The sequence below is a fragment of the Lycium ferocissimum genome, chromosome 12, assembly GCF_029784015.1.
Source record: "Lycium ferocissimum isolate CSIRO_LF1 chromosome 12, AGI_CSIRO_Lferr_CH_V1, whole genome shotgun sequence".
Classification (NCBI taxonomy): Eukaryota; Viridiplantae; Streptophyta; class Magnoliopsida; order Solanales; family Solanaceae; genus Lycium; species Lycium ferocissimum.
In genome coordinates this window covers 38,122,417-38,141,885 of record NC_081353.1, presented here as the reverse complement: position 1 = coordinate 38,141,885, position 19,469 = coordinate 38,122,417, and the positions used below count along the sequence as shown (strand labels likewise).

The 19,469-nt window shown below is 31.1% G+C and overlaps 1 protein-coding gene across 1 annotated transcript; it reads right to left on the bottom strand.

Moving 5' to 3' along the window:
• Positions 1-2,715: 2,715 nt before the first annotated feature.
• LOC132040884 (acetyl-CoA-benzylalcohol acetyltransferase-like) lies at positions 2,716-3,731 on the bottom strand. The gene has a single exon (XM_059431576.1). The coding sequence runs from the start codon at positions 3,723-3,725 to the stop codon at positions 2,781-2,783; it is 945 nt and encodes a 314-aa protein (XP_059287559.1). The 5' UTR covers positions 3,726-3,731; the 3' UTR covers positions 2,716-2,780.
• Between the last annotated feature and the right edge of the window lie 15,738 nt (positions 3,732-19,469).

Sequence of the window (19,469 nt, the reverse complement as noted above, 5' to 3'; positions counted from 1 at the left end):
AAATCATACTATAATATAAGTGTTACGTAGTTAAATTTAAGCAGAAATCTCTAAAAGTAAGAAGTTTAGTTGCACGCATTGATGTCAACTTTGACGAATAGAAATTTCACTTGCCCGATTTTATTGATTAGCCTGATTTTTGATGCATTGAGTTGCAAGCCAGTATTAATTTTCTTCAATATCCTCGTTAATTCAACAAGAAAATATAATATATTATATTATAAGAGTAAATATGTCATATTTTAATTTTTATATGAATAATTAGTAACTATAACAAAGTAACGTAATATCACTATATCAGTATCATTCTATAATATAAGAGTTACAAAGTTAAACTTAAACAAAAATCTCTACAAGTAAGAAGGTTGGTTGCGCGCATAGATATCAAATGACCAATTAAACTTCAATTTGTCTGTTTTTTTTTTCTTTTTTATGACAACAAACAACCTTACTCTATTAAGTAAAGTGATTTATATTGGGTTGCAAGCCAGTATTATTTTTCTTCCATTATTTTCTTTTTTATTATTGTTTCCACGTAAATTATTGTATCTAATGGATGGATATAGTCCGTATTCAGTTATTCACTCTGCACATGCACCATGTGTTTTCTTCCCTCAATTCTTTAAACACCTCCCCCCGCCCCCCAAAACAAAAAAGGGGGGTGGGGTAACAAAATTTTTGTCCCCGTAATACTAAATTGAAAATTGGACATGCCTAATCCTGTACTATGTCACCGACACTAGTGATTATGTTATTCAATGTTTGAGAGGACTCCTCTCGATTACAGTGAAATTGCATACAGTTAAGCTTTACAACAAGATATGTAGCTTTGTGAAGTCACAAAAACTTATATACAAAGATATTTTTAAATATTAAACGATACAACAAATTTAATAACAGATATATAGCATGTTCAAAGAACAATCCCAGTCGTAACATCGGTATTCTCTTGAATATCTCCTAATTATTCTCTATTGATTTTTCCAATCTTTATCGTTGATTATACAATCTTCCTACTGTTAATGTGATTCTCCATATTATTTTCTGTTACATAATCTGATTATCTAATTGTGGTAGTGGTATACACATTTATACTAGCTATAATACCGATTATATATATATATATATATATATATATATATATAGACACACACACACACATATATACACCATCAATATAACAAATATATATTTCGATACTACAAAATATATACAACTGTACTGAAATAATCGACACAATATTCCAATATTATAAATGATTAAACATACAAAGTTTTTAACATTGCAGAACTATGTAAAGTTCCCTAAAAGATACTATACAAATATACCATATGTACTTGGGTTATGCATGATTCAAAACCAACTCAGCACTAAGGGTTAGCGCCTAGGCTATGGTGAAATTTCAGCTATTAAAGTAACTAACATTATACTCATACTATGGGTTTAAGATATTGTTTACCCTAAAAAGAGAACAGTTAAATTTGTTGAGTGGTTTAAAGGATACGTGATTTGATTTTATTAACTCGGAAGGCGCAAAACTTAGGTCGAGGAAAATAAGCTAATTAAAATGATAATAGATGAATTAATTGACTAAAAGAAATTAAATATAAAGCAATTGAGCCTGGGCTTGAATGATTCTGAAAGCAAATCCTTTGATAGGTTTGCACCGGTGGAACTGTAAAGCCCTTAAGCATTCTAAGAACAAGTATACAAATCCGGAGCAAGAGAGCAATTTAAAAGAATAAATGTGACCAATAAAGCTTGTAAGAATAGTGTGCAATCGGTGTTATTCGATGATCCTTCTTTTGAGATATTAAGCTCCTTTTATAGTACAAATACATGGACCTTTTAATCAGTAATTAAATCCTAATATGAATAATAATGAGCAATGAATATTGCCTTTAATACTAAATCGTAACATCTGCTTCAGATCCGGTCCGGTCTTGTAACATTATTCTGCTATTAATTACCCAGTGTGGCTTTCTCTTGTAATTTGACTCTGGATACACACTACATGAAAAAAGATATTTGGCAACAAATTTTTTTTGTTGCCATAGATTTGATTATTGTTGCAAAAGGTATTTTTGACAACAAAAAACAAATATTTGTTGCATAGACATTTTTCCCAACGGCTGTTATTGTAACAACATGTAGCAACTTTTTTTTTTTTGTTGCCAAAAGTACTTTTTGCAACAATTATCAATATTTTAGCAACAAAATTAAATTGTTTGACAACAAAAAAGTTCATTTGCCAACAATAAAATTAAGTTGTTGCTAAATATTAAATTTTTTGTTGTCATTTCTATACTTCCTTGTTTGTAGTGACAACTGGGGCTTCTTACTCGTATTAAATGCTGTAACTGGAAATGTTTCATCTTCCTCCGCCACGTGTCCCAATACTGTTTCGACACGTGTCAAGCTGTATTTTGCCATGTATACATATATAGCTTTCACATTGAAGCATTAAGGTCGGTGAGGATTCAAAGCGTCAACCCTCAACTTAGCTTTCATATTGGAGCATCAAGATCGGTGAGGATTCATATTGTCAAGCCTCAACTTATGAGTCTTAGACCCAAGTTATTGACGGAGAAAATTTTGTATATTTTGGTGAATCCAGAACTATTAGAATTTTGAAAACTGCAGTTTACTGTAATTATTAAGTTGTATAAATACTACTGTGATAACTATACTACAGATAGAAATAGAAATTAAAGAAAATGGTTGACGAAAATAACAAAATTTATTACACTAAGAACTAGTAAATTTCTCGTTATCCTGCATTAAGAAAAATTCAAAAACTTGGTAAAAGCAAGAAAATCTTGGTCACGTTCAATGAAGTGCATGTAATTTTCCTCGAGATCCATCTGCACAACAATACTATTACCACATTGTGTAGAATACAACCAAAACACTTGATTATGTCTTGATCCAAAATGCATTAAATTTGGATTCCCCCATCCAAAATCAGCTTCTTGCACATGAAATCCACACAAACTTGAGCAAGTAAATTCCTCAACATTATCACTAGTTCCCCATTCTGTTCCCCCATAATTGTTGTTATATAAATTAGCCACCATTGCAACTACATCATCTGCTGTAGCTTCACCACAATAGTCAACAGTTTTTTGCACTGTTTCTCTTATCAATCTAATAAAATCTTGTAACTCCATATTGGACCCTTTAGGTTCATATGCTACAGGAACTTCAATGATAAAATTCCCAAAAGGTTTAGCTGTTTCAGGATATTTAAGCTTACCGCGTAAATTCAGGGGAAATGACATTAACGAAGGCTTCACTTTCCCTGTTATTGCCTGTGAAGCGCAGAGTTGAGCTCTCCATAAAATCGCTGTAATAATCTCAACTCTTGAGGGCTTAAAGCATAAAGCTTTTGAATCGTTACAGTTTGTTAATTTGTCTCTGAGCTTTGATATAGAGGCTTCATCCATAACAAATTTTTTGGCCACTAATTTAGTGTCGGTACGTTTCCCTGCGAAAATAGCAGAAGCTTCAAAAATCGTGGCTACGTCTCTTGGTTCGAACATGTTAGCCAAATCAAAACTCATGAAATTAATTTTTTCAGTAGGAATTCCCAATTTACACATTTTGGACCACTCGTAAATGAACGTAAAACTTGTCCATCCGTCAATTGCAGGGTGTGCAATACTCATAGATAAAGCGAACCCCCCACATTGGAAAATCGTAATTTGGACAATCATAAGTGGCATGTCGAACAAAATGCCACTTATGATCTAATGTATTTTATTGAAGAAAATATGAAGACAAAATTGATTAGTCAAAGATCTAATGTATTTTATTTATCGGTTTCTTGCGTTATTCTTTACTACTAGTCATATAATAGCCAAAGTGATGCTCTCACTGTTCCAACTTATGTGGCACGGGACTAGACATGAAATTTTAAAAAGAATGCAAAATTTATCCGGAGACGTCTGTGGTTGACAAGATCTTTCACTTAGACACCTCAACTAAACCTTATACCTATTGAGCACTCAGACTATATCGAATCTGTTCCAATTAGATACATTTTTGATATTCAGCTAAACTTACAAAGTGAGTGTAATACACTTACGGGTGACGTGACATGATAACTAATTAATAAATGATACGTAGCATTTCGGTGCAAAATTATAATTTTAAAATAAAAATTTTATGAAAAAAAAACCCTATTTTTCAGCCAAAAAAAATAAATAAAAAAGACATTTTCTAAATCTCACTCCTCCTTTTCAGGTTGCTCGTTCAAGCCGCCCGTCGAGGCCTCAAGTTTCATGGCCCAGATAAGTCGACGGCAGTTGCTAACTGATAGTTGTTGCCGACGACGGCGAAGACCCAAGAAACGGGCTAAACAGAGCTCTAAATATTGACTGGAAAAAATAAAGCTTTCCGCCATTGCTAACTGATGCTTTCTTGAAGCCATTGCAGGGGTAGAAAACTTTCTGCAAAAATAAATGTGTTTCTTTGCTTTGCTGAAATACAAAGTTGAAGTTTTATGTTAATCCCGTTTCAGTTTATGTTAAATAAATTTCAGCTTTATGCCTGAAACAAGAAGGCACAATATTAGCTTTTGTGAATTTGGAGTTTTGTCCAGTTCGAATTTCACTTCTTTCGATTTTATTTTGTGTTCTGTTTCTGGGTTTCTAATGTTTTCTCGAGTGTTGCAGAATTTCGTTACATTTCAAGGCTTATTATCTCCATTGTTAAACTCAAATATGGAGAAGATGGTGTTGGAAGGAGAAAGGAGGAAGAAGAGATAAAAAAAATATATAAAATTGTAGTAAAATAAAAGCCCTTCACGCGCCTCTCTTGTGTGAAAATCACACAACTTGCCAAATTAGCGAAAAGTGTCTAAATGATATAGTTGGATTTCTTTTCAAACGAAAGCAAGGTTTAGTAGGCGTGTTGAGTGAAAAATCTTGACGACCACTCGAGACTGTCGATGGGTTTGGCCTAAAAAGAAATGAAGATTTTTGGAAGATGTGATTTAAACCTAAGCCTTAGCATTTATGGCTATGAATCAACTACTCCATCCGTTCACTTTTACTTGTCCACTTTGAATTTTTTAAATGCTTGTTTAAGAAATAATAAATGAAGTGCATAATTTACAAATGTACTTATATTAATTAGTACATATTTTTATTGGATTAGAAAAATATTTGAAGTGAGTAATTAATACTATGGATAAAACAGAAAAAAATAAATTATCTTATCTTAATATGCTAAAAGTGACAAGCAAGAGAAAAAATCTATTTTTAAAATACTAAATAAGTAAAACTGCCAACGGAGGGAGTATTATGTGTAAAACAAAAATTTTACAGTTAAATTATTTTTAAATAATGTAGCATTCTTTTGAAATAAAAATATTTATAACCGACCACAAATCAAATTCCCCAGCAATATTTTAACAATAATCACGTGCAATTCTTACATTGGAATTGGCAGGTAATAAAAATGGTTTTTTGGTCACTTTATTTGCTGGTCAAACTTAAGCAATTCCTTCTGAGATTTGATAGTGCGATGGACTTTCAGACACATTATTTAAAGGGCACATATTGCTTTGCTTTTCCTATAATTTAATTTCTACTATATTAGAAGCATGAGTTTGGAGTTCGTTTACCTCCAACTCATATTAGATAAAAATAAAAAAAGTGGACCTCATATTAAAAAGATAAATAATATAAAAAAAAAGGTGGACCTCATATTAAAAAATTAAGCAATATTCATGTAATTTTTAAAGTATCCCCCTTAAGTCAATAATGGTGAATTCATTATCACATGCGTATCAATCCATTAGTGGGAGCAAATGAAATTATTGACAAAATAAATAACATGGACCTCTTATTATTGCTTTTCTTCAAAAGATTAAGTAGCCAAACCATACAATTTCTTTTCTTTTCTTATATTAGTCTGAGATTTAATCTAGATATTTAATTGTTGTATTTGTTATTCCACCATGTCATTTATTTGTTATGTTTACTAAAATAAATAAACTTAAAATATTTATATTTTAAAATAAGATAGAATTTAATTACTTTTTCATTTTTATTCTTACTCTAATAAATGTGAAAAGAGATTAATGCCGGAAAAGAAAAAATAATATTAAATGGAGATCAAATAATAAATAAGGTAAATTAGTCAAATTATAATTCTAACTGACGTTTCCTTAAAAAAAAGGTGCAAAAGACAACGCGACAAATAAAATGAGCTAAACCAAGAATATTCACCAATTTTTTTTAAAAAAAGTAGTTCTTCATTTAAATAGAAAATCAAATTTCTACTTTGTTTCGTTTTAAACATGTAAAATTAATTTAATAATTTAAACTAATATAAATTTGATTTAATTTTAGAATTATTCAAATCAAAATTTGATTAAAAATAATAAGTATTGTTTAGGTCCAATCTACATACATTAACAATAGAATATTTTACATCTTTAAATTAATCGAATTAAAATTCAAGTTATCAACTGATGCTTAAATATTCTTTATTGTTTTGTCTCAAAGAGGGGAAAATAATTTCTTTTTAAACAAGTGTCACGACCCAAATCTGACACTCAGGCCGCGACAGGGCACCTGAAGAGCTTCTACCCATAAGGCGAACTCTCTAATCTAATCATGCGAAAATTAACGAATAAAATGAATAATACGCAAAGTCTCATAATATAAAGAAAAGTGCGGAAGCGAAATACAAATACTGAGTCTTGCCCATAAACCCCATAAAAATGTCTAAGTCATGGAACTACTAGTCTGAATATAAAAGTACGAGACGTAGCTCGGAATACTACTAAGTCAACTAAAGAAGAAGAGGCCGCCATGATCTAATGGTGGCTCACCTCGACTGAACTGGACTGAACGAAGCTGGAATGAATTAAGTATCGGCTACCTGGTCACCGTTAACTACACCTGCACACATACAACATCAACAAGCGTGAGTCTAAAAGACCCAAAGAAGATCATCGACGCTCTCGCCTTACCCCCGGAGCAAGTCTTTGAAATCACGATAATGCGTAAAAGCAATTACACAAGACAAGTATATTAAATATATACAAAACCGAAGCTAAAAGCCGAAATCATGAAGCATAAACAAGCAAAACATGAAATACACTAAATCCGAATCTTGCTCACGGGACATAGTACGTATTTATCTATGTCTTACCCCGTCTTCCGGAGAGGGCATTATTTACCCCCATCTTACCCGGACGAGCAATACATGAAATACACCGAATACGAATGTATGCTCACGGACATAGTACGTATTTGTCTATGTCTTACCCCCGTCTCCTAGATAGGGCATTATTTACCCCATCTTACCCGGGTCACTTAAAATTCTAGCATCTATCTCTCACCGAACATAATGGAAGTGTGCCCCTCTGAAGATATGATAATGGAACATACATCCAATCAATACCACTTCTAAACTTTACATTTATATAAATAGTATCTATTTAAGCGAAATTTTAAAGTACTCATATGGTCATTACTTTAGAAACTTGAAAATTATCCAATTTAGATCATGCTTGCCCACTCACACGAACTAAACGGTTTAAATGCATACATAAAACACAAACCATATGCTTTTATGAAAATAAAAGCAATAAGAGTTTAAGTTTACTTGCCTTATAACCGAAATGCAAACGTCTCTTGAAACGCCAAATTCTCTTCAAACGATCTCCAATAGCCTCAATCTATTCAATAACATAAATGACGGGTCCAAATTAGTCTAGGAAAACTAATCCTATAACTTTAGGTTTAGAACTAAATCTCAACATTCTATACTCCGGTTCTTGAAGTTAAAGATTAAAAACATATCTCATAAATTGCCATTCAACTCAATATTTTATATATAGCTCTTACATAACTGTTTGCATAGCAAGAATGATACTTAAACCAAAGACTAAAGAATTCACCTTAACCGTACACTTGCTGTCGCCCAAAAATTGTAAGCCTATGCGAAAGTTTTCTCTTAATCTCTTTGTTGATTCCCTGGCAAAACCAAATGACCCTTTCTTTCCAAGAAAACTCTCGCGCAATCATAAATGGATGGAATTGAAATAGCAGTGGTTTGGTTTCCAATAGTGCCGGCGCCGTAATGCTTTTTCTTCTCCAAACTAAAATAAAAGAACCAACTTCACGTTCTTTATTTTCCTTCTTTTAGGCTCTCCACTAGTCAGCCATACAGGATGGGTTTGGGCCCACTTATTAACCCATTAAACTAATGTAAAATTCTATGCACTCTTTACTGTTTTCTTAAAACATTATTTAGTTAACCGATCATTAAATCTAACCCACCAACCACTAGTGATTCATAGGTAGATCACATATATACCAGTATTAAATCCCTATAATAAATTTACATATATATACATATTATATGAATATAATCAATACCCGCTTCGATAAGTAACCAGTTAAAATTATATAAACTATAAATACAGTAGTAATTCTAAACACTTAAAAAATATCGGGTTATTACAACAAGTCTTCTCTTTTAAAAAGTATTAATAAATTTTTGCGAACTTTGTGTTCGTAGCAAACATTAATATAATAAAGTTTTGGATACGGAGCACAAACTATAGTGTTATATTAATCGTGTTTTGAACATACAACTTATTAGTAATATAAGTAAAAAGATTCAAACGAATTTTTATTTAAAAAGCTGACAAAATAATGAATAAAATAATTGCAATTTGAGAAATTATATAACTAATTAACATTAATAAGAAAAAAAATTGAAATAAAAGAAAAATATATGGGTCTAAAAATTAATTTGATGTGTAACTATATAACATAAACTTTAGTAGAATTTAAATTAATTTTAAAGAAAATACATTTATGATGCGAGACTACACGATAATATTTTCACTAAATTGATATAAATGATAAAAGTAATTATTAACAATATATCATTGTAATTATGAAAGAAGAACAGAAGCAAATATTGTATCATGCTAACAACTTTTTCCGCTATCGTCGAGATAAATTACACATTTGAATTATCTTATTTGAACTTTCTAATTTTTATTTGTGAATGGCAAATAAGAAATGATTGATCTTCAGAAGGATAATGTATAATGACTCACGATTGTTGTATAAATACTATTCAATCTAAGAAGCAAATATATATCTTTGTAAACCTAATAATCTTATAGCATTAAGCGATAGTAAAAAGCAGATACAATGTTAGATTCTTAGTGCTTTACAACTTAAGTAATAAATGTTCTCATAATTAAAAAATAATAAGTTATGTTACTTTATTAAATTATACTACTAAAGTTTTCGTTAGGACCAGAGATCAGAAAGATTTCAACTGAACAAAAATTTTGAGATGAAATGAAACCAAATAATTTCGTATACATACTTCTTCGAATGAAAATATAGTCATACTAATATTATGTTTGTCGTTAGCTCATATTAGACCTATTGGGCCCGTGCTTCATCTAGTATTTGAAAAAGAGATACGGTGAGGTTGCATGATGAATGTCCATTTGACCAATAAACTTTCCACCTACCTACAATTTATTGAGACTTATGAGACATTGAATTGAGATCTCCTCCAGTATTAATTTGCTTCGGTATCCTTCAATACCTTACTATTTACTTGATGTTGTCATGCCTAACATATTGAATTTAATGGATGATATTATTACCGTTTCATTTTACATGGCATTGTTTGATTGAGTATAGAATTTAATAACAAATGAAATTTTTTAAAACTTGCGACTGAAAACAAAACTTAAAAATTTATGCGATTATATATCATCTTATTAAACGTATAAAATATTACTGACATTTCTCCAACACATAAATAAATAGTGTAAGAAAGAGCATTCAATTACTCACTCTGCATAACATGTGCTCTCCTCCTCTCAGCAAATTAAAGTGGGTCCTGTCTAATTGGCTAAGAAAACATTGTTAGGTGGGACTTGGGAGACCAGTAAAAGGGAAAAGTTTATCTTATAAAATATTTATATCAAACTAATAAATTCATGATGTATTTTTATATGTAAACTTCTATTACTTTATTATAGTTAATTAATTTATTCTTTTATATTACTTACTAAATTATTTAATCATGGAGAAATTGGCTAAGCAAACACTACTAGTAACGGAGGTTTTTTCATCGATATTCAGTGACAAATTTATATTATAAAACATGATTTTTTCATCTCAAACACATGATGAGAAACGGGTTCTTATTAAAATGCTGAGAAATATCAAAAATTCTTTGTGTGAAAATACTACTATTTAGGTTTTTTCCCACTGAGGTGAAAATAATCGCTGAACATTTTTTAATGAAAAATTTCAGTGAGAAAATAGTGATTTTTCAGTAGTGAAACAAAGTTAGGTTGGTGATATATCTCAAGGTTTACAAATAAGATCCGATTTGAGTTTCATCCTCTCTTTAGAGACAAAAATTAATTAAAGCTTGCTATATTTTCAACACCTTAATTTCTGAAGTTAAAATCACCAATGGTTGGTGAGGTAGGTATTACCACCTACCCTCTTTAATAGCAACCAACGTGTATAATATGGAGAAGGGGACAGAAAATATGCCAACACAATAGTACTACTACTTTGAAATTGGTCACGGGATTGACACGCCTAATGTACGTACTAATCCTGATATCATGTCCCCATTTCTTCGTACGTTAATATTTTTAATGGAGTGACAGGATAGGGTCAAGACAAAGCCCACACTGGTTAGAAGGGGACAGAAAATATGCCAACACAATAGTACTACTACTTTGAAATTGGTCGTGGGATTCACACGCCTAATGTACGTACTAAGCCTGATATCATGTCCCCATTTCTTCGTACGTTAATATTTTTAATGGATTGACAGGATAGGGTCAAGACAAAGCCCACACTAGTTAGAGTAGACCATTGAGATGACTTTAAACAACAACAAACCTAATATGATTTTATAAGTGGGGTCTAAAAAGTGTGGGATGTACATATACCTTACCTCCTATCTTTGTGAGAGTACGAAAGCTGTTTTCGATAGACGCTTGACTCAAAAAAGATACCTGACACGGTATTGTTAAAAAAAAAAAAAAAAACCAAAATATCAAGATACATAATAACAAGATACAAACTACTGATGTCAATTGATGGCAGTAAACCTCAAGGAATAGAAAACCATGAGATGACTTCAAAAAACAAATGCCAATTCTCTGTTTGAGGGGTCTCTTCTCATTTATAGTGAAGTTACATAAAATTGAGCTTACAAACAGATAACAATTGAATTATTGAAGTTGCATATTGGCTCCCTCCGTTTCAAATATTTTTCACATTTCATTTTTCAAAAGTCAAGCTGCATAAATGTTTGACCAACATTGTATCTTTTTTTTTTTTTTACCGTATTGATATAAGAAAAATTGCAACATATAGAAGTATTACTTTTCGTGTAATTTTTGAATATCTACATTTTTATTATAAATTAGTAAGTTAATCTAATCAAATTTAACTTCAAAAATTAATTAAATTGACTCTTGATAAGCGAAACATGACAAGTATCTTAGAACGGGGGAATAAAATTTACCTGTTTGTTCAACACTGTGAACTCTCAAATGCCTAGCCTGTTCGACCAAACTTTCAAAATCTATTTATTTTGATTTTTTTTTTGTTAGAGGTGTTTTTTTCTAATATATATATATATATATATATAAGAAAATATTTTTGGAGAGCAGTAGCTTGTATTAAGATGAACAATTCGAAAAACATTTTTTTCCAATATTAGAGCATGAATTTGTGTTTAATCAAGGTTTGAAAAGTGTTTCCGGAAAAATTCTAGTACATTAATTTTCAGATTTTGAAGAACAACTTCCACTACTACTTAAAAGCACTTATTTCTTTTCTAAAAGCTTGGCTAAACACCTCAACTAATTTTTAAAATAAATATTTTTAAATCAAAATAAGCACTTTTGACTTCCAGAAGCTTGGCCAAATAGGCTAACAATCTCATTGACTATGATTTTTTGTATCACCTTTAATCTACATAAACACGTTCTCAAGGCAGAGGATTGATTCATAGTGTAAGCTATAGGTTCAGTCGAACTCAATAATTTTGGCCTCAAACTTACATATGTGCTAATAAAATCCATCAAATAAGAACAAGTATCAAATTTCAGAATCAATCATTAACACTTGGAGGTCGTTATCCTAGAATCTTGAACTCATAAATTTCAAAAACGCCTTTATCGCAAAGGATAAAAGATATCATATATATACTTGGAGTTATGGTTCAAAACCAATTCAACGTTCCATATATGGCCAAGGTTAGCCCCAAGGCTATGGTGAAATTCAAATGATAGTTTCATTAAAGAAAATTACAATTGATCAACTTGTCAAGGACATGAGTTGAGCATCAGAAACTTTGTAAAATTTAGTCATGAGGTTCACCTTTATTTTTGTTTGAGAAAGAAGCCCAACTATGACAAGTCCAAAAAATAATCCAACCGTACCTTGAGAAAACTTAATTGAACTGAAAATACTTTGGTTCTGTTTGGATTACTAATATTACAAGGAAAAAAAAAGTCTGAATCAAATTTTGCAAAATTGAACCGAACCAACCGACATCCACCCATTGAATTTTAAGAGAGGCAAAAGTACAGTGCAAATCACATATAACGAGGAATGAGTGAATAAAGTAAGAGCTAATGGTTAAAAATACATAGAAATTATTATTTTTTCGCGAGTTTCACACTTCAATTATTAGTTGTTCTCCACTTTTACTTGAATTATCATCATCTATGTGTTACTCCCGCCGTCCCAATTAATGTGACACTTTCACTTTGCGAGAGTCAATTTTGACTAAATTTTGAAGCTAAATTGGATTAGATTAATTCAATATCTTAAGATTAAATTTTATATATTTGAAAATTACATGAAGAATATTATAAGTTACAACTTTTCTCATATCAATTTTCTGAAAAAATACATCTTAAAATGTCTTCAAACTTCGTGCAGTTTGAATCTTAGAAAGCGAAAAGTATCACATAAATTAGAACAGAGGAAGTAAAACACACCTAAGCAACTATGAATTGTTTCCTTTTTCTACCTGGACTGTCACCATGTACTTAACTAGGTGCATTTTAATACATAGATGGTGATAGTTAAGGTAGGAAAGTGGAACAATTTACATATACTTAGGGTGTGAAACACGCAAAAGAGCAATAGGTAAAGTGTGTTCTTGGTCATTATCTTATAAATAAACAAATTATGATGGAGTGCATTGCGCCGAAAATAGGTTCCGAGTTTTCTTGTGCTTCGCGTGTTTTCAGTGAAAAAAATGGAATCCCCTCTAAAATATACTCTCTCTGTTCACTTTTACTTGTCCAGTATTCCAAAAATAGATTTTCACATTTACTTGTCACTTTTAGCATATTAAGAGAAGACAATTTTATTTTTCCCGTTTTACTCATAGTATTAATTACGCACTTCAAATCATTTTTCAAATCCAATAAAAATATGCACTAATTAATATGAGCACATTAGTAAATTATGCATTTCATTTATTATTTCTTAAACAGCGTGAAAAGTTTAAAGTGGACAAGTAAAAGTGAACGGAGGGAGTAAAATTTACTTATTGGCATCTTAATCATGTGCTGATATGGAACATTAAAATAAAACTCATCATGTTTAGTGATGTTACAGGCTTTGCCATATTACATATTCAAAAAGCTACTTATTGTCATCTTAAGCATGTCCTGGTATGGGACATTAAAATAAATGTCATCCTGTTTAGTAATATTAAAATATCCTTGAATCTCGTCATAATGGCTCCCTCTCTCTCTCTATTGGAGTAAACGCAGAGTCTTATACTCCCGACGCCCTAATTTATGTGGCATTCGAAAAAGAAAAAAGAAATTTTTATTTTTTTTCTTTTTTCCATCTTCCTTCCTTTATTTTTTTATTCCTTACCGACCACTCTTCTGAAAGAAAAGCTAAAAATAATTATTTGGTCTCTTTTTTATGTGGTGCAAGTATTTTTGATTGTTTCTAATTATTTGAGTTGTTTGATAAGACTAGCTGGTATTTTGTACTGATTTGGGTGGTCCAAAAATTAAAACTACAGGGGCCAAGATTTAATTGTTCATATGTAAAACGGAAAAGGCTCAAATATACCATCTAATTATCAGAAATGACTCATTTATGCCACTCGTCAATAGTTCCATTTATCTTTATCGAACTATAGAATGACTATTTATGGACAGATCGAACCATAGGAAATATTTCATTTATGCCACTCATCAATAGTTTGACTCATTTATACCATCACCTGTTATTAAAATGACTCGTTCATGCCATATTTCATTAAAGCTGGTTTTACAATACCATACATGATATGTAGCCTCCAACTAGATTATGGTTGTGGGTGGGCAAGGTATATGGATCGGATTTTTTATTAATTTGTTATTTAAAATTGGACTGGTTTAATTAAACGACATAGACCTCTAATTGGAAGTCACATGTCATATCTGGTATTGTAAAACCTACGTATCGAAAAAGGGCATGGATGAGTCATTTTGGTAATAAGCGATGGTATAAATGAGTCAAACTATTGATGAGTGGCATAAATGAGCCATTTCCTATAATTCGATGGTATAAATGAGCCATTTCCTATAGTTTGATGGCATAAATGAGCCAAACTATAGACTAGTGGCATAAATGAGCCATTTCCGATAGTTGGATGGCATATTTGAGCCTTTTCCGTATGTAAAATGGAACCATTCCAATTTATTGGTTACTCTTTTGAATAGAGACAAAGGGGTTGGTGGAACTCAGGTGTCAGATGGGCGGGTTGAGTAAAATTTAAACGGGTTAAAATGGACTGAATAAAAGTTACTTGATTGAAATGTGCTAAAAAGGGGGTCATAAGGGTCATAACTCAACCAATCTAATTCTTACTAAGTTTTAATTTTTTTTTGTTTTTCACTCGGTATTCGCTACTCGCATTGGAGCCCGATTATATCTAAATTCACGTCGCGCAGGGCCAATTTCTGGGGAAGCCCTCCTTACTAAGTTTAATTAGTTTCAATGTTTCTTCTTTTATAATTTTTTAAGTAACAAAAAGAAGATTATTATAGCTATGTATAACATTTCAAACAAAAAAGGCCCTTTGAAAGTTTTTTAATTAAAATTTTCGTGAGTTAATTTGAGCTCGATATCATCCCAATTTTAGATGAACTGAATTTGACGAGTCAATTGGCTTGAGCCAATAAATTGGTCGGTCCAAATGTGAACTTGTCTCCACTTTATCAGATGAACACTCTAACTTACAAAATGATCATCCAGACACCTCAACTTGCATAAAGTACACCTCGAAAATTTATGTGCCCCGTCAACATTTGTATTTAGATGTTCAACTTTATACAAGTTGAGGTGCCTACTTGTGCACTTCCAAAGTTAGATGAGATGAGATGCTTGCTAGTTGAGGCCAAATTTGAGGGCCTATTTATATATTATGCATTTTTTTATTTAATTATTGGATTCAAAATAAATTATTTATATATATTAACACAAGAATCACGTGCAATTCTTGCATTGGTATTGGCAGGTAATAAAAATGGTTTTTTGGTGACTTTATTTGCTGGTCAAACTTAAACAATTCCTTCTGAGATTTGATAGAGCGATGACTTTCAGACACATTATTTACAGGGCCCATAATGGTTTACTTGTCCTCTAATTTAATACTCCCTCCGGATAAAAAAAGAGTTTATATAGCCTTTTTTTCTTAAATAAAAAAAAGAGTTCGCTTAGTAAATAAAAAAAAATTATCTTTATTTTTTTGTATTTGTCCCTATTAAATGTTATATGATCAAATCTCAATGCCTATTTAATTAGGGATAGTTTAGTCAAATTATCTATTTTTGTCTAGAAATTAGTATTTTCTTAAGTGATGTGCAAATAGCTAAATGGACTCTTTTTTTGATCCAGAGGGAGTATTTGAAAAAGATATATGATGAGGTTGCATGATGAATGTCCGTTTGACATTCATGAGACTTATGAGACATTGAATTGAGATCTCCTCCAATATTAATTTGCTTCGGTATCCTTCAATACCTTTACTATTTAATTCGCAAAACTGGCTGCAAGTCAGAACCACAACAAGATTTATTATACTTTTGATCAGCTTCCTCAAATCTCTAAGGGACCTTTCAGCTTGATAAATGGCAAATGCCAAATCTTAGGACTAGATTCCACAAATCTAATTTGAAAGTTAGTTAAATGTATAGAGTTTTTGCTAGCTTGAAGGAATTTGTCTCTAGGCAAACCTTCCCCTTTTGCGGTGATTGAATCACCTGTTGTATCAATATATAGAGGTAAGGTTCTTGCCCCCCTCTCCTTACATCAATACAACTTAGCCTAGCATGGTGGGTAAGAGTTATTAAAAAATAAATGTTGTCATGCCTAACATATTGAATTTAATGGATGATATTATTACATTTCATTTTACATGACATTGTTTGATTGAGTATAGAATTTAGTAAAAAATGAATATTTTTAAAACTTACGACCGGAAACAAGACTTAAAAATTTATGTAGTTATATATCATCTTATTAAACGTATAAAATATTACTGACATTTCTTCAAGACATAAATAAATAGTGTAAGAAAGAGCATTCAATTACGATTACGCACTCTGCATACCATGTGCTCTCCTCCTCTCAGCAAATTAAAGTAGGTCTTGTCTAATTGACTAAGAAAACAATGTTGGGTGGGACTTGGGAGACCAGTAAAAGGTAAAAGTTTATCTTATAAAATATTTATATCAAATTAATAAATTCATGATGTATTTTTATATGTAAACTTCTATTACTTTATTATAGTTAATTAATTTTTTATTTATATTACTTACTAAATTATTGAATCATGGAGAAATTGGCTAAGCAAACACTACTAGAAATAGAGGTTTTTTTCATCGACATTCAGTGAGAAATTTATGCTATAAAACATGATTTTTCCATCTCAAACGCATGGTGAAAAACGGGTTCTTATTAAAACGCTGAGAAATATCAAAAACTTTGTGTGAAAATATTACTAGCTAGGTTTTTCCCATTGAGGTAAAAATAGTCACTGAACATTTTTCAATGAAAAATTTCAGTGAGGAAATAGTGATTTTTCAGTAGTGAAACAAAGTTAGGTTGGTGATATATCTCAAGGTTTACAAATAAGATCCGATTTGAGTTTCATCCACTCTTTAGAGACAAAAATTAATTAAAGCTTATTATGTTTTCAACATCTTAATTTTAAGTTAAAACCACCAATGGTTGGTGAGGTAGGCATTACCTCCTACCTGCTTTAAACAGCAACCAACGTGTAAATAATATGGAGAAGGGGACAGAAAATATGCCTACACAATGGTACTACTTACTACTTTGAAATTGGTCATGGGATTCACATGCCTAATGTACGCACTAAGCCTGATATCATGTCCCCCATTTTCTTCGTACATTAATATTTTTAGTGGTCATTTGGTACACGGATTAAATTATTCCGGAATTATAATTCCGGGATTATAGTTTCGGGACTAATTTATCACATCTGAGAGATGGGATAAAATAATCTCAATGTTAGTGGGATAAGGCGGGATATCCCACCCTTAGGATTGTGCTTCATTTTATACTCTGTTTGGTAGAAGGTATAAATTTATCCTAAGATAAATTTTTAATTCTTCTACCAAACATGGCATAAAAAATTAGTGTTGCGATATCCCAGCTTATACCATGCACCAAATGACCCCTTAATGGATTGACAGGGTAGGGTCAAGCCAAAGCCCACACTAGTGAGAGTAGACCACTGAGATGACTTTAAACAACAACAAACCTAATATGATTTCACAAGTGAGGTCTGCAGAATGTAGGATGTATACAGACCTTACCCCTTATCTTTGTAAGAGTAGGAAAGCTGTTTTCGGTAGACCCTCGACTCAAAAAAGATACCTGACACAGTATTGTTAAAAAAAAAAAAAAAAAAACCAAAATATCAAGATACAAACAACTGGTGTCAATTGATGGCAATAAACCTCAAGGAATAGAAAACCATGAGATGACTTCAAAAAACAAAAGCCAATTCTCTGTTTGAGGGGTCTCTTCTCATTTATAGTGAAGTTACATAAAATTGAGCTTACAAACAGATAACAATTGAATTATTGAAGTTATATACTAGCTCCCTCCGTTTCAAAATATTTTTCACATTTCATTTGTAAAAGTCAAGCTGCATAAATTTTTGACCAATATTGTATCTTTTTTTACCATATTGATATGAGAAAAATTGCAACTTATAGGAGTAGTACTTTTCGTGTAGTTTTTGAATATCTAAATTTTTATTATAAATTAGTATTTTAATCTAATTAAATTTAGCTCCAAAGATTAGTTAAATTGACTCTCGAGAAGTGAAACGTGACAAGTATCTTGGAACAAGGAAATAAAATTTAACTCTTTGTTCAACACCGTGAACTCCCAAATGCGTAGCCTGGTCGACCAAACTTTCAAAATCTGTTTATTTTGATTATTATTTTTTTGTTAGAAGTGTTTTTTTTTATATATAAGAAAATATTTTTGGAGAGCAGTAGTTTGTACTAAGATGAACAATTCGAAAAACATGTTTTTCCAATATTAGAGCATCAATTTGTGTTTAATCAAGGTTCGAAAAGGGTTTCAGGGAAAAATCTAGTATTAATTTTCAGATTTGAAGAACAACTTCGACTACTACTTAAAAGCAATTATTTCTTTTCTAAAAGCTTGGCTAAACACATCAGCTAATTTTTAAAATAAATATTTTTTAAATCAAAATAAGCACTTTTGACTTCCAGAAGCTTGGCCAAATAGGCTAACAATCTCATTGACTATGATTTTCTATATCACCTTTAATCTACATAAACACGTTCTCAAGGCGGAGGGTTGATTCATAGAGTAAGCTATAGGTTCAGTCGAACTCAGTAATTTTTGCCTCAAACTTACATATGTGTTAATAAAATCCATCAAATAAGTACAAGTATCAAATTTCAGAATCAATCATTAACACTTGGAGGTCGTTAACCTAGAATCTTGAACTCATAAAATTCAAATACGCCTCTATCGCAAAGGATATATATATATATATATATATATATATATATATATATATATATATAAATATATATTCAATATATATATATATGGCCAAGGTTAGCCCCAAGGCTATGGTGAAATTCAAATGATAGTTTCGTTAAAGAAAATTACAGTTGATCAACTTGTCAAGGACATGAGTTGAGCATCAAAAACTTTGTAAAATTTAGTTCCGAGGCTCACTTTTCTTTTTTGTTAAGAAAGAAGCCCAACTATGACAAGTCCAAAAAATAATCAAATCGAACCTTGAGAAAACCTAATCAAACTGAAAATACTTTGGTTCGGTTTGGATTACTAATATTGTAAGGAAAAAAAGTCTGAATCAAATTTTGTAAAATTGAGCCG